The 17,179-nt window shown below is 36.6% G+C and overlaps 1 protein-coding gene across 2 annotated transcripts in view; it reads right to left on the bottom strand.

Annotated features, from left to right (window-relative positions):
• The window catches only part of CRYBG3 (crystallin beta-gamma domain containing 3), a 130,008-nt gene that overhangs the window by 56,571 nt on the left and 56,258 nt on the right, over window positions 1-17,179 (bottom strand). For both annotated transcript variants that reach the window (XM_078452917.2, XM_078452918.2), the window contains 5 exons: window positions 12,751-12,887; window positions 10,845-10,959; window positions 9,679-9,714; window positions 7,435-7,568; window positions 3,979-4,105 (listed from right to left, as the gene is read on the bottom strand). In XM_078452917.2, the coding sequence (XP_078309043.2) occupies window positions 3,979-4,105; window positions 7,435-7,568; window positions 9,679-9,714; window positions 10,845-10,959; window positions 12,751-12,887 (549 nt within the window). The remainder of the gene's footprint in view (window positions 1-3,978; window positions 4,106-7,434; window positions 7,569-9,678; window positions 9,715-10,844; window positions 10,960-12,750; window positions 12,888-17,179) is intronic.

Here is a 17,179-nt window from a genome sequence, read left to right as displayed (position 1 = left end):
CAAACCCACAACTTCTAACTGCCTCGTTCAAGAGGAGATTGCAATAGGCACTTAAGAGTCATGTCCAGAGTAAGCATCATGAGATTTCTATGTTACTAGCATCCCTGCTTTGCCAGGTGCAATTATATAATTTTGAAAGTCACACAGATTAAAGTGGAGCTCTGTTGCTTGAGAAGAATGAATAATGATGGAATGATCTAAAATTTGTATTCCATTTTATATTTTTAAAGCACTTATATCCAAGGGAAAATCTGGATAGCTTACTCTGGTAAGCTATCTCTGGTCCAGAGCTCCCCATTGTCAGAAAAAATGAGCAGATGCTTTGGGACCAAAGATAAGTCTTTAAGGATTAGTAAATTGGGTGTTTTTAAATTCCATACAATCCCATAGCTGATCTGCCCTGGAGCTCTTGTGCTAAAACCCCTGGTGGTCAAAGTATTATGAGACACCAGTGAAGAATTGGTATATACATTTATTTAGGAGAAATAATGGTCTCCCCATTGCATACCACCTGGTTTCAGAGACCTGAAAAGAGGCCCCAGGTCTGAAAATCCTAACAAAAGCAAATCCAAAAGTTAAGCTAGTATAAAACTGAGGGGAAAATACCGAGGAAGCCAAGGAATAAAAATTCATTGTTTAATCTCTGGAGTCTAAATACTCCTATATTCTTCTGGACCTCTCCTTTAAAAAAAAAGAAAAAAAAAAAAGAAATTAACTCAAAGTCAGTATATCTGACTGCCTCATTTGGAATTAGAAACATATTTCCTGTTGTCTTCTCCAAGCACTCCAAGACACAGATCACATTATCCCTAAGGAACATGTCCAGAATTTGACCTTAGTAGATTCACAGTGTTCTACATTCTGAAGCCAGGACATTAGAAAACTGTATTGCATTATGCAACTTTTCTATCTTCCTCTTTATTTTGTTTTATATTACTTTAATTTAGGTCTTACATGTAGTGCATCATTCTTTCCCAGGTTAGGGACACCTGAAAATCTATATGGGGAAAAAGATGTCTCATGTCAAATCTACCTGCTAACCTATATAGGTTATGACAACCATGAGAGCTTTAAATCTTACGTCTAACAATACTGTGTCTTAAATTTAAAATTTTTCAGAGAGAGTAGATCTTATGTCTTATCACAAGAAAAAAAAAAAATAATAATAAAGGAGCAGGAAGAAACTTTGGGAGAAGACGGGTATGTCTGGTCTTGATGGTGGTAATGGTTTCCCCAGTGTACACATGTCTGCAAACTCATCGAGTTGTAGATGTTAAATATGTACAGCTCTTTATATGTCAACAGTGTCTCAATAAAGTAGTAAAAAAACCCAAAACTCTTCCAACTCTCTGCTATGTCTGAAGAATGCAAAATATTTCATCTGAAAATATTTTAGTGAACATAAATTTAAATTATAAATGAACTGTCTGAAAGTCATGTAAATATTTATTATACATGTGTACTGGTCTGCAATGTTAGCATATATTTCTAGCTACAAATGAAATGCTAATAAGCTTTTGGTTGAATGAAATCCAGTTTTCCAAAGTTAAGGTACTTTTTTAGGGTAATCACTCTGTAACAAAAATTAAAAAAAAAAAAAAAGGAAAATATGACATGGGCTCTACAGTAACACAGACTTGGTCTCAAATAACAATTCTACACTTGGTATGACTCTTACCTGAGACCCTTAGTTTCCATTCCTATAAGATGAAAATGGTAACAGTGTCTATCTTGTGGTCTTTGTGAAGATTCAGTACAAGTATGCATGTAAGGCCATTAATAAGCACTTGACAAATGTCAAGATTATAATAATATCTTTATAAGCTAACAAGTAGTCTTTTAATTGTTAAAAAAAATCTTAACAGAAGATTTTATGTCAAGGGAATTTATTTACATAAAAGCTGTCGTTATTTTCGTAAACACCCCAAACTTTTGTATACAGCAGTAATCAACACGCCAATTCCTACCAGTTTTTTCCAATGTATATTATCATACTTTCTATACCAAATACCTATTATTTGGCTATATATAGTATTTTTATCTTTTCACATTTTCTATTATTGGGAGATTTCAATGAGTGATTTGGGGTTTTATTCTGTTTGCTTGTTTTAGTCAAAGTCATCATGAGAAGATGCCACATTCATTGTTGAACATTTCTAGGAACAGCAAGGCTTCCATTCAGCTATCTTTTTAAATAAGGAGGAAAAATATTAAAAATTATTCAACATTAGAGCGGAAGATTCTTGGACTCATGACCCATAGTTCCCTGAATGCATATGGTTGTGAAGAACTAAAATACAAGGATGAAGGTTCTATCTTGTCTCATCTTGCTTGCCTTTTTAGAGGTCAAGAAAGGAATGGCTAAGTAGAGAAAATGCATGGACCTTGCATAATAGAATTGTGGACTAAGTACCTCATAGTTATCTATCCACTGCTCAAGGAAACTCAGTGCCCAATTATCTTCAGTGGCCTGTCTTATAGGTCTTTTAGGTAGAACTGGTTTCCAACTCGTGGTCTTACTAACAAGGATCATTCATGGAGAAACATAAAAAAAGCTCCCTTGCTCCTGTGCAGCTTTCCCCATTCTTGGCTCCTCCTGCCTGACCAGATGAATAGCCCAGACAGACAAAAACCTAAAAGGCCAGAGCATGCAACTCTTTGTGCCCATTCAAAGTTCATGTGGACACCCTTCACTTCATTATCAATTCCTTCAAAGAGGGCTTTAGAGGTCATTGCAGACAGTTAGTATTTATATGGGTAAAGATTACTTTGGGAAGAGACTGCAGAACTCCTGAATTGCAAGAAAGCATGCTCCTCTGAACATGCTTAAAAATCTCCAGAGCTGGTCAGAAAAATAAGCAACATTTGATAAACCCTGATCCCTACAGAACTCTCTAACATGTATCTCCTCTTCTCTGTGACCTTGACTTCTACCTGGAGTTCTGTAATGTCCAGACTTATCTCCTCCATCCCAAGCCATTTCTGGATAGAGTCACCACAAACATCTTTCTAAATTTCTAATCTAATCTTGCTCACTGGGCATAAGATCCATCAGAGGCTCAAGGTCAAATAAAGAAAAAAATAATAATCTGGACTCAACATGTGTATAAGGCCCTTCATTATCTGGCTTTTGCCCTCATTTCTCCCAAAGTTCTGCCTAATATCCTGACTTAATTGTATTTCCCAAACACCCCAGTTTCACTTATAAGAGGATTTCTCAACCTCTGCACTATTAACATTTTAGACCAGATGACTCTTTGTTTTGAGAGGGCTGTCCTGTGACTTATGGAGGTTTGGCAGTATCCCCGGCATCCATGGAGTAGCTATCAGTATCAGCCCCCATCTAGGCCTCCACAAATCACAATCCAAAATGTCTCCGGACACTGTCAAATGCTCCCTAGGGGTAAAATCACCTCCAGCTGAGAACCAGTGGCTCGCATCCTTGCCTTTTAATGTTAATCTCTTGCTAAAATAGCACCTACCTTTCTGATTCACTCTGTCCTGGAACCTCTCCACTTGGCTAACTCTTGAATCAGACATTTTACTCAACTGTTATCTTTTCCTCTCTATTTCCAAGTGGGAGTAACTGACCTTTTTCTGGGTACCCTGAGTACTTTGTGCTTAATCCAATCATAGCCAAATAATATCAAACACTTATATAAATGCTATTTTCTCTAGTAGACTGCCTGCTCTGCGAAAGCAAGGACTGAGTGTCTGGCCACTGTATCTCCAGTATCTGATACAATACAGCTCACAAAACAGGTGCTCAAAAAGTACTTATGGGATTGATGGATGAAAAGTAAACATTAAGTATTCTATAATAATCATAAAGTTAAGAAAAGCAGGCAAGCCACATTAGTGATTCAGTGTAATGCTCTCAGGTATTAGAAACATTTTATAACCTCATGTTTTATCACAACTCATGACTGGTTTTCATGGATAGAAAACAGAAAATTACGAATAACAAAGCTAACTCACAGCTTGTAAGAAGCGGAAAGACAAGATGGGGCCACTTAATGCTCCACAGGCATTACTGTCTTCAAAATTTCCTTCTTCAAGCAAGAATTGCTGGCCTTTAAAATGTTCTTTTTCATAGGCAACCCACCTAGAAATACAAAGGATATCCAATTAAGCCATGAATAAAAAAAAGAAAAAAGAAAAAAAAAAAGAAAATATCCCGATAAAGCACTTAGTTGTATTATCACCATATTTTAAAAAAACAACACATGGTTTTGTTACCATTTATAAAGACAGATAAATGCTGTATGCTTCATGGATCAATAGCTTTTATAGTTTGCCGGCTTTTCCCAACAAAGGTTAACTATTGTAGAATTACAACAGGGCAAAGCTTGCTAATTGTGGCATGACATGATACTGTATCTCAATATGGTGGTGGTGGGGGGGGAACAGCCAATTAATGGAAAGTACAAATAGCCAATGACAAAAGTTACAAACCTATGCTGAGATTCAAAGAGCCATTCTTATTTTATTGACAAAGCCCTTCTGTAATCACAGAGAATGATTACTATATTAAACATTTTTCTAGGGTTTAAATCAAAAGAACCTCTCAGTAGGCTTCAGATCTAAAACACATTACCGGTGGTTTTAACAAAGAGGAAATGCAACTGGGCTGGCATTAGCGCTGATGGCCCACACATATATGAAGGCTTCTGTAAAAATTTAGGGGTGGGCAATTTTGTTCCCACCATTTAATCAGTGGTGATAATGGGAACAGGAAGGACGGTGACACAGTATGCTCCAGGGACACAGGTTTCTTGACTTCTCATCTAAAACTGTCAGTAAAGAACACTGATAAACATCATTGGTCATTAAGCTCCTCCACAAAACTTACCTTTTTATGGAATAATTCACAGTAGCTAACGAATGTAATGTGGGCATGGATGATTCATAACACACAATGGCCTGCTTAAATCTGCCTTGAGGGGCACTGTGGTGTTACAATGGGAGCCCCTCCAATGGAGAAGATTCCAGAATGACTATTTTGGGCTCGTGGGTTGGGAACTTCTGTATTCTGGGGCTTGACAAATGAAGCTGGGTACGGCTGACTACTATTGTTTTCAAAAAATTAAAAAACTACTCCAAAAAATTGTTTCCAAAGGGCATAAAATAATAGCAGTCGCTCAGCAATCATGTACACCTCCTCATTTTCTGCATGTAGGTGTGTGTATGGCAAGGGAAGAAGGGGTCCACATGAATGGGGATAAACATATTTTATATATCTTAGTGAATTTGTAATATGTACAAGAACATTATTTTATTCTTAAACTATTATGCGAAGATAAACTGCACAAGAAAGCTTTCAAAATTTTTTTTGAGTTTATTTTTGAGACACAGAGAGTGAGTGAGTGAGCTGAGGTGTGTGCACGTGGGGTTGGGGAGGGACAGAAAGAGGGAGAGAATCCCAGGGAGTCTGCACTGTCAGCACAAAGCTTGATGCAGGGGTCGATCTAATGAACCGTGAGATCATGACCTGAGGCAAAATCAAGAGTCAGACACTTAACCTACTGAGCCACCCAGGAGTCCCCAAAACTTTCAAATTCTAAATGTGGCTTTCATTTATATAAATGTGGCTACTCAAAACATGCTTTTAATAAACCTGAATGGGAAAAAGAATAAAAGATATAGAAGACCTAAATATTAAAGACAGATTAATAAATTATTACATGATGACAGTTCAAAAATCTTCTCAGCTTTTTTACAATAAAGTTTTGTCTAAGATTCAATTTATATATCCATCTGGGATATTTAAAAACAGATGTTATCTGAGAAAAATGAAAAAACATCAACCTCACTTTCTCTAGATTCCTCAAGATGGGACAGAGATGAGTTCTTACTACCTGCAGATAAACAGTTAACAAAAGTGAAAAGTGGTAGTAACACTGAAAAACAGTGAAATCAACTGTTCACTTTTAAATGGGGATATGACATTTTACTCCTACAGTTGTCATATGAAAAATGAAACTTGTGTATATTGTATCACAAGCCACAATGTTTTCTTGAGAGTTTTTATAGAACAATTACAAAAAAAACTCAGGAAACAATGAAAATCACAATCTAGTTAATGGGAAAAACACTCAGATTCCAAAGGGAAGAAAAGGCAATAATATTTAGCAGGGTTAACAAGAAGCATATGTGTTCACAGATTAGAGAAGACTGCAAATAAATATGACACAATAAAAATTTGTTTATCCAAAACATGTTTGTTTTTCAAGGGCCTAATAATTTTTTAATTGAAGGATAAAGAATTAAATGATTACCAATGTCAGACTAATTATGGATATGTCCTACATATCTAATATATGGCATAGTCTCTTATGTTTCCATTTTGGCTAGTGTGGCCATCACTTGATTTACAGCCAGAAACTGCAAAGTCTAAGTCTCTAAATGTAGACCCTTGAGAGATCTAAGACCCATCATTTAACTTCTATGAATAAATATTTTAGTAGAATCTTTTGCTAGAATAGCATGAAGAAGTTTTATGATGTTACTGCAAATAATGAGACATGGATACTTAAAATGAACCAACATTCCAAATAAACTATCATATCAACAGAGAGACCAACAATGTTCATGGAGGAATTCTAGTACTAAGTTGACAATGGCAAATAAGCTCTGATTTTATCTGCCAGGATACAAATACAAACCCATATCCCACCAGTTCAGTCATGGATTTTCTGGGGTCCCTGCCCCATAAACCGATGACTGAGATTAGGTTACACTTAGATTTATACTTAGAGGTTCTTGGGGGGGCTTCCTCAAAAACAGTATAATGTCAGAGGGTAACCAATGTAAAAAATACTTGACTTGGGAAACCTACAACACAGGCTACTTCTTTAATGAAGGACTCACTGGCAAGATCCTCAGCACAGAAAGTTAACTAAGATCCACAGAATAGAGAATCAAAATTGGGGCTTCCATTCATATTCAAAATTTGTAAAACAAAATATATCAATTTCTTTTATCTGAGAGAGAGAGAGAGCGAGCGCACAAGCAAGTGCGCAAACATGGCGAAGAGAGAGATAGAATCCCAAAATGTGGGGCTCAATCCCACAACCCTGGGTTCATGATGAGTCCAAATCAAGAATCAGACACTGGAACAGATTGAGCCCCTGAGGCATCCCCCCCAACCCAAAATAATTTCATTTTGCAATTTTTATCTTCTATATTGTGTTTAGCAATACCAAGTGTTTAAGTTTTAGAAACTATTTTCTATATTCAATCTATCTCAAAATCTCTAATACAATCAAGAGTTCACAGGAAAGCCATTAGTAACTATTTTTTTATTTTATAGTACCTTACAGAAAAGATGCATATTTTTAGATTAAGGCACATTCTTTTTGCTCTGCTTAGCACATTTTCTGTGATCTTCAAAGAACAGACTATTAATTGCAATATTGAAAACATAACACTCACACTCCACCGATGACACGAATTGATCCAATTCCATGAAAATCCCCGTTATTTTTTAAGAACTTAGGGACAGAATCTATGTGTTCACTAAACTCTCTGGCCTGTCCACAGAAGTGAGGTTTTTCATAAATAATAACCTGGAAGATATGAAAGAAAATTACTTAACATGCTCATATTTTAGAATAGGTACAAAACTCATTTACTTAAGTGACACTAAAAATCCCAACATGAACAGGGACACCATCCATTTTTGCACTAATATTTATTTACAACGTAGCACACTGACTGATATTGACAAGGATTTATGTGGGTTATTACCATGAAGATACCTTAATAATATGTTTCTGTCACGATTACGCTGTTCTGGTTACCCCAATCCTAGGACCATCTGACAGGGTAAATTGTCTTATAATTGGCTCTTAAATTACCTAATTTTAGCTCTCTGCCTGGAATTTAACACAGGCCCACCTTGTATTTATTGACTTTCCCCTATTAGACATAAATAAAAACACTCTTGAGGTTCTAGGACATAATAATAAATTATCTACTGAATTGAGAAACAACAGCTGCTTCTTATAACATGGTGGCTGCCAGTCACTAGTAAGAAAGAGATATGCAAATTCCTGAATTTAAATATAAAACCTCCTAATAAGAAGAAATGATTGAAAAAATTATGGTGTTTTCTTTTTGTTAGTTTTTTTTTTTTTTATATTTGATTCATATGGGTGGGGAGGTAAGTATAGTAGAAAACCCATTTCTAGCATTTCATTTATTTTAAATTTGGATTGGTCCAAGTAGGTCTCTTCCACCATTTTGGTGCTTTTTACTTCCCAAGTATGACCTGTCTGCCTTTAGTATGTGGAAATGATAATGGTGATAATGGCACTAATCTATCTACGTTCTATCACCAGGTCCTACTTGTGGCTAATGGCATACGTTGCATACAACTGGCAAAATAAGGCCCCATGCTAAAACATACTGACCAAGTTCTATCTAACTTGTTTTCAAAAATTTATAAGATTATACAAACTGAAAAAAAAACATGTAGTACAGCTCCTGTGTTCCACATATTTAATTTTCACAGGGTGATGTACTTGAAGAGATGAAGTTTTATTTGGTTTAATACTTTCTACATCTGAACACATTCAAACTAAGAAGCAGTAATTCTTTGATGAGCAAGTCGTCAACTAACACATAACACCTTGAAAATGTGACCATGTGTGATAGCTATTTAATTCATATGCCTCTACAACCTGTCAAACTGCAAATGTCCAGCCTGTCACACCTGAATAAACTGAGACAGGAGTCACTCAACTGTCACAGCTAATTTTGTATCTTTCAGGTCACTGGTTCGAAACCTCAGCTGCATGTTATCACAATCACCTGTAGAATTTGAAAACTTCTGACTACACCCCAGAGGAAAACGATATTCTGTGAGTGGAATACAATCATAAGTATTTTTTTTTTAAACTTGGATATGCATGACTCCAACACAGAGCTAAGGTATACTATGCTCAGATACTAACTTTTAAAAGATTCCACCTATGTGATTAAGAGAATGGTGGTCAATTCCATAAGTTAGAAAGGTGAGAAATGGGAGGGTTGGAGGAGCTGTGTCTTGTTTTGCAGGGCAGGAGATAGATAGATGAATCTTTGTTTCCATGCCTGCCTGTGGAAGTGCTATTCGCTAGTTAAGCAGAGGTCTGGCTGAATCTTTGATCACTGCACTGGTTTTTTTCCCCGCTCTCCTTTCACACACATTTTATAATTTCATTTCCTTTCCCCAAATGGGCTTAATGCTGGTGTCTCTACTGTTCCCTTCAGGTACTTATTTATTCTTACCAACTGATATCTGACAGGAGCTACCTACTGCTTCTTCTGATCACCCCTGATCTCCTTTCTGAGCATCACTCCCAAAAGACTGCTCAATATCTCTGCTTGAATGTCACGCTGCCACGTCCCTAGCCCCTCCCCACCAAATCAAAAATCAAACCTATCACCTTTCCACCCTGTAGTAGCTGCTCATTGGGTCTGACTAGGTTGTCAGCAAGACCTCCATCCTTGCATACTGACCTCACTCTCCATCACAGCATGGGTCCTCAGTGACTGTTCTGTGCAGTCATTTCCCACCACTCCCAACATCCACCAAGTATTATTAGAATATACCAGTCATCATTTTTTTACTTTAATAGTTCAAAATATGTGAAGATTAATACTGAAACTATAAAAGTCTGTTTTAAGACTCACCTTTAGGTTCATAGGCATTTCCACTTTTAGTCCACCCTTAAGATAAGAAATTTTAATATTAAAGACTTAGAATATCTGGAAGTAACTAAGTGACATATGTAGGTTATATAAACATCTGATTAGTGAAGATTACATACCAGTCAGCTTTAAGTTGTGGTAAATTTTAAAATTTAAGTACAGAACTCTATAGCAGTCAAAACAGACTCAGACTGCTCATCGATGTAGATGGGACAAGAAATCTTCAAAATATACATTCCAGATTACAACCAGTATAAGGAAGGAAACTGAGCTTTTTAGTCCTTAAGCACATGCAACTGATTAAAGATTTAATCCCACTGCAGAGAGTACCAAGAAATAGAGTGGAATTGCTAGATTTAAAAAATCTCCTTTGGCAGAATAGATTTCCAAACCACTGACACTACATTTCCTCATGACAACTGCTCGGGCTTTCTAAATTAGAGTGCTTCCCCTTCCAAGTTCTATAAACACTTTTTATCATACTTACAGTCTTTGTGACATCAAGGTTGCAGAGCATAAAAGGTTAACCCCTTCACAAAAACTAATTCTAGAATTTCCTGTTTTTAATGCTACTCCACATTGTGGTATTTCTTAAAATTTTGTAGGTTTTCTTGGTTTTTATTTTTTAAAAAGTACAGAGCAACCAAGAATGGTTTATCACTCACCTCACATTTAATTGAAGAGTCTGCCCTCAAATAAAAATGTTTGCAACAAAAATAAATACTGCATGCACTTATTATCTTTAAGAGAGCAACCACTGACAGATCTATTTATTATTAATGCTGTGCTCATCATTCATTACTGCAATGGAAAAGCATAATTTACTGTAAGTGGTTTTCTAATAAGCATCAAAAAAAATTCAGAACTTTATTCAAAATTTTTGTACAATGGTACTTATAAGGAAATGGCATGCACTGTAATAAACTTAACACAAAGTAAATTCAGACATTTGTCTTCTAGAAAGCATTAAAATGTTTTCACACAGATATTCTCTATAATATAAAGAAACAGAAAAATAACATATAGGTTGTTGATTCAGTAGTATACATACTCATTTCTCAAGATAGAGATGCATGAGCAATCACCATAGCTATTTAACTTTGGGCTCATGGGCATTTTGGAAAAATGCTTCTTTTTAATTTGCTTACCATCTGAAGTGGATGCAATGATTTAATTTCTGTTGCAGAAATCTCAAAGAGTCCATGGTCTTCCTCCAAAACTGTAGCTTGTCCCTTAAAATTAATATCTGGGTAGGCAAGCCAACTAAATAAGAAATGAATGGTTAAAGTATAATAGGGATACTATTGTCTTGTAAGAATTAAAAGTAAAAAGGCCTATCAAAAAAAAAAAAAAAAAAAAAAAAAAAAAAAGGCAAAAACCCAAAACAAAAAAACCTTTGTGGCAAAATTACAACTAGTAAAACATATTCGAAATGAGTTCACTAGAGAGCATATAACAAGAATTAATGTGTTATTAAGTACTCAACATTCAAACACTGTCTTATAAGTCTATTTATTATATGTTTTCCAAGCAGTAAGCATTACTTTTCTTAGAATTTTCCAATATTTAAAAGGTGTGACACCTTTGATTCAAGCAGAATTGGAAAAAAAAAAAAAAAAAAATTCTACTGTTTTCTTTTTTTAAAGTGGGGCAACCTGGGGCGCCTGGGTGGCGCAGTCGGTTAAGCGTCCGACTTCAGCCAGGTCACGATCTCGCGGTCCGTGAGTTCGAGCCCCGCGTCAGGCTCTGGGCTGATGGCTCGGAGCCTGGAGCCTGTTTCCGATTCTGTGTCTCCCTCTCTCTCTGCCCCTCCCCCGTTCATGCTCTGTCTCTCTCTGTCCCAAAAATAAAAATAAAAAATGTAAAAAAAAAAAAAAAATAAAATAAAGTGGGGCAACCAGAGGTGGGATTCTACAAGGCATTTTACATTTTTTTTTTTCATTTAAGGCATTTTACACCTTTGACCCACATTTTTAGAATCAATAATCAGTTCATTTGGCTGCCTCAGGAACAGCATTTGACATGAGATTCCCAAAAGACCCACTACCATCTGCCTAAACTTGATAGGTACAGACATCTCATGGACAGGCTCAATTACTGGGTCTGCCCAAGAGTTTTAATCTACGGTTGGGAGAGATGAAGAAAGATGTCCTACAGTGAGCCCCAACTTGTACATCAACCATCATCAGAGCAGATGAAAAGAGTGAAAGACAGAAAAGGAACCTGTGTTGAATTGGTATCACAGAATTGTCATTCGAACTCATCTGGAAACTAAACTCAGGGTTTGGTGTGCCTGGGTGGCTCAGCCAATTACGCATCCAACTTCGGTTCAGGTCACGGTTTGTGGGTTCAAGCCCCACATCAGGCTCTGTGCTGACAGCCTCAGAGTCTAGAGCCTGCTTCAGATTATGTGTCTCCCTCTCTCTCTGCCCCTACCCCACTCTCACTCTGTCTCTCTCTCAAAATAAATAAAAACACTAAAAAAATTTAAAAACAAATAAATAAATTCAGGCTCAAAGTAGCACCGACAGTCTGAAAGATACCTTCAGAATCAGAAAGGTTTGGCATCAGACCCATGTCCACCAGCTGGTAGCCTGAGACAAATAATATAATTTCCTCATTTATAAAATGAGTATCTCCACCTGCCTTGTAGGAATAGTAATAAACAAAAAAGCACCATGGGTCCAGCCCTGTGGAGGCACTCAATAACTACTGGCACTGAGACACTCTTGAAATAGTTCAAACTCCAGATTTTTAGGTCAGGGACATGTTTTTATTTCTCAATCTCAAAATTTGGTGGGTGAAAAGATGATGGATGAATCTATCAAGAACTATGTCTGAGAATCTCCATCTGTTCCTAGGAGTTCTACATCAAAGACTTAACTGGATCCAAAGGAAAACAAAATCTGTTCAAATCCCCACAATAGTCTTTCTTGAGTATCCAGGAGCATAAACTAAAACTTCACAGAAATGTATGTCACCTACTAAAACATGAAATAAAAAGTTAACTTTGGTGGCCATCAATCACTGTAATAAAAAGAAACTGATACATACACTCCTGACTTCACAGTGAAGGACACAGATTTAGGGATATTCAGCTCTTCCAAATTGGGGACGGCTCGCTGTATATGGATAGGACAATACTCTGGGTCAGACTGTGGGCAAAGTTCTATCTCTGGAATGCTGCAATCCTGAAAAAAAAAAAAAAAGGCTTTGAAATCATCTGGAGACACACACAATCCAGCATTCTCAATACCCTGGACATGCAATTACAATTATTCTCATTGTTCAGTTGAATTTCTTCTCAAAAACAGCACAAAGGAAATACTGTTTCATTTTACCAGTTTTAAATATGAATTATTCTAAGAAGTTACATTAATGACATGAAAATTATAAAAATTAATTGAGAAAGTATTACTTTTTTTTTTTGGCTTGGTTTTTATTTTTTTTTCATAGTTTTTAAGTTTATTTACTTATTTTGAGAGAGACAGAAAGCAAACAAGGAAGGGGCAGGGAGAAAGGGAGAGAGAGAATCCCAAGCAGACTCCATATTGTCAGCATGAAGCCCAATGTGGGGCTCGAACTCACGAACCATGGGATATTGACCAGAGCCAAAACCAAGAGTCGGACGCCCTATGTAGTTTTTAAAAGTCTTGTTCTATTAAGCAATCAATGTTTAGTTACCAAACTATGTGAGTGCCAGAAGTCTTTAAGCCTTCCTTCTCAGAAGCATAACAAAACCATGAGGAGGAAGGGAGTTAAGTAAAAGCTGATCTCATGGGGGATATAAAAAATAAATAACAGAGAGGCACAGTACTCTCTCAGTGTGTTATCTAATTTACATTGACAAAAGTAGGAATTAGAAGTGAGGGTAAAGGAAGTCTGTTTTCCTACTTGTGGGATTCTATTTATTTTCTTTAGTACAAGTTGGTTTGAAGAAGAAAGGCATTATAAAATTTGACCCTACACTCCATCACATACTCACTGCCACCATCTCCTGTCAAACCTTCCTTTAAAATTTCCCTTACGTATATCTCTTATCTATTCCCACTGTCAAGGACTTTTATCAAGGCCAAGACATCAATTATGGGCCTATTCCACCAGTCAGGTATGAACCACATTATATACAGCTAGGCTTGTTAGAACACCGCTTTCCTCATGACACTCCTTGGCTCAAGACCCAAGCACATCAAATTTACATGTATTTGCCTTCCTACAACACAGCACCAACCCAGTGACCCAAAGGAACTCCATACAACTCTTCAGTCATACTGGTATCCATGCTAATCCCACTCTCTTTTTCATATGGTCTAAGTTTTATAAATGTTTTCCCCAAGGCAACTAAACAGGAAATTTTCTGTATTCTTACTTATGAACATCATCTAATCGTCAGGTTGTAAGTCAAAAAAGACCTCATCTTTTCTTTGGGAATGAAAACTACAATTATTTTTCCCTCCTCTGAAATTAAAGATGTGCTTCTGTCTGAACACACTAACTCAGTAATCATGAGTGCTTAATTATACAATTCAAAATTTCAGTAGCAAAATTCTCACCTAGGACATTGTGAAATTCAAGTGATTATGCTTTAATGAAACAGGTAAATGAGTAACAGGGGTGATATTTATCAGGCTGAATAATTCTATTTTTTATTATAATTAGTTTTGCAATTTTTAACTCCAATTTTCTGATTTTTTAACCTTTCTGCAAACTGAGTTTTATTATTAATCGTTCTTATCAATATGCACAAGTACATTAACACATCTTATTTTCAGAAAGCTAGTTCTGAAATGCAATAAAGAAGCATAACCTAAAATATCCTTTGAAGTATAAAAGTATTATTTGAAATTTCATTTTACTTTTTTTTTTTTTTTTTTTTTGAGAGGGAGAGAGTGAGCAGGGGAAAGGGGCAGAAGGGAAGCAGGGGAGAGGGAGAGTGCCAAAAGTCTTTAAGCCTTCCTTCTCAGAAGCATAACAAAGCCATGAGGAGGCCTTCACTCAGTGTGGAGCCCAATGCAGGGCTTGATTCCATGGCCCTGGGATCATGACCTGGGGTGAAATCAAGAATTGGATACTCAACTGACTGAGCCACCCAGGCACACCTCAAATTTCATTTCAAAAAATGGCCAGAAATGTCCACAACAGTCACCTGTCAATCTTCAAAGTTTTTGTTTGCTATTAATAATAGAGTTCTATTAACATTATTTGAAATGCTGCCCTATTAATGTTCCCCTAGGGACAGAAGGTACAGTAACAGAATACATAACTAAGTGTCTCACACAAATAAGTTTCCTCTGCATTGTGTTATACAAACAATGCTTGGGTGGTGTACTTTAAAAGGGAAAAAGCTACAAGGCACTTGAGTCCACCACAACAAAGAAGGAAACAGCATAATGGAAAAAGTGTGATGATGACTAAAAAATGGAAAATAAACAAAAAGAACGCTTACGTTCTCAACTCTCTTTGCCAGAGGACCAGGTTTTTCTCTAGTTAAATGAAAAAGATTTCAATAGTTAAGTTTCACCTTCTTTATGGGGGCTATTCTCACAGAAATAATGTCTCTTGCAAGACTTGCATAATTCTTGATGGATGGAGGCAGTAACACTAACAACTGAAGGGTACTTTCTAGTAATCTAGTGACAATGAACAGTTTACTCTTAGTAAAATTTGTATGGCTTCCCCCCCGCCCCAACTTTTCTACTCATGATATACTTTTGATGAAATTTGCAAGCTTAGACTATTAAATCATTCTGTAGGAATGGAGACAAAACTATAGGAGAGAAATAGGGTAGGAATGGATTACAGTTAACAAAAACAATAAGAAAATCTAACTGACTCCACCTCACATAAAATACCATCAGTACCTGACCTAACATCCGATCTCTCTCTTCTCAGTAAATTAGTGAGGACAAAACCAAAGTAACTTCTGACCAAGAAAAATGTTATTCCTTTAAAAAAATATTAAATGCACAGTAAATAGTAATTTGCAATATTAATTTCTAATATTTGCAATGCTACCTCACTCCTAATTATTTCTGGGAGCAAAGATGACTTTGAGCAGAACCTACACCTGTTGATAACTGACGGTGTCCTTTGCATCTATTCATAGCGAAGTGAAGACATCATGAAGTATTATCCTTAAAGAACACAAGTTTTGACTACTCAGATTAGAGCAAATAAAAGAGAACGAAATAAGATAAAGTTAGTACTAGGCTTAAGCCTAGGTTAATCTGGAATGGTAACAATCACCATGACAATGAAGCTATCAATAGGCAAAATTTTGACAAGGTTGGAGAAAGGAAGCAGTTTGATGCCTGATTCTTATTTTGTAAAATATTTAGAACAATGCTAATGCCTTTTCCATTCGATGCTCAATAGTTTTATTTTCCTTCCTCATTGAAAGGTGCTAGTCTGTTCAAGACATGAGTGCACTAACACTGCAATTTAAAACATGACTCCAGGGGCTCCTGGGTGTCTTGGTCAGTTGAGCGTCTGACTTTGGCTCAGGTCATGGTCTCGAGGTTCGTGGGTTCACGTCCCTTGTCGGGCTCTGTGCTGACAGCTCGAAACCTAGAGTCTGCTTCAGATTCTGTGTCTCCCTCTCTCTCTGCCCCTCTTCTGCTTGCACTCTGTCTCTCTCTCTCAAAAATCAATAAACATTAAAAATAAAATTTAAAAAATAAATTTTTATTAATTTTATTAAATTTTATTTAAAAATAAACATTAAAAATAAAATTTAAAAAAAAGGCTCCAAGCACTCCAAGCACTGGAAGAAGGAAGAAATGCAAGCATCACTTACTCTTTCTCTTAATATAATCTAAGCAAATGGTGGATGTGCAAATACACATTTATATATCCATATTCAACAGAACTGAGTTTTTTGATTTTATTGTGGTTTTGTGGTGAGAAGGCTGCTGTTTTCAACAACTTACCTTTTTTTCTCCACTAGGCTTGGCACGATGCCTGACATTCTCTCTCTCTCTCTCTCTCTCTCTCTCTCTCACACACACACACACACCTGAAGGTATTTAAATCTTAGAAGATTATACCTACACACTATTCATTTCAATCAATTTCTAGTGAGTTAGCTAATTAAATGAGCACTCAGATGCCACTTGCTGAGCTGACCTGCTTGCAGTTAAGGTTTTCAATGCAAACAAACACCCTCGATGCTGCAGCCGTCAATCTCCTTGTGGTACCAACATTCACATCCTTATTTAACACAAGTGGCTCTGCCAAGAACTTCCTCACATCTCCACCCGCCCACTGCTTATACTCTCTCAGGATTCCAATCAGGTGCCACCTCCTCCAGGGGAGTACCTCTTCTTTGTGCATCCTGAGGGCCCTGCAGAGCGTTCTCAATTCATATGCTTACGTGACTCAGATGTCCCTCCCCTAGACTTCCAGCAATCTCAAGCATGCGATCATATTTCACTTGTATTTCCATTTCCCGTGTTCATCACAGTATCGGATCCAAAAGCAAAAC

Source organism: Panthera onca, chromosome C2 (assembly GCF_046562875.1).
Source record: "Panthera onca isolate mPanOnc1 chromosome C2, mPanOnc1 haplotype 2, whole genome shotgun sequence".
Classification (NCBI taxonomy): domain Eukaryota; kingdom Metazoa; phylum Chordata; class Mammalia; order Carnivora; family Felidae; genus Panthera; species Panthera onca.
The sequence above is the reverse complement of the archived record's forward strand: the minus strand, read 5'-3'. Positions and strand labels throughout refer to the sequence as shown.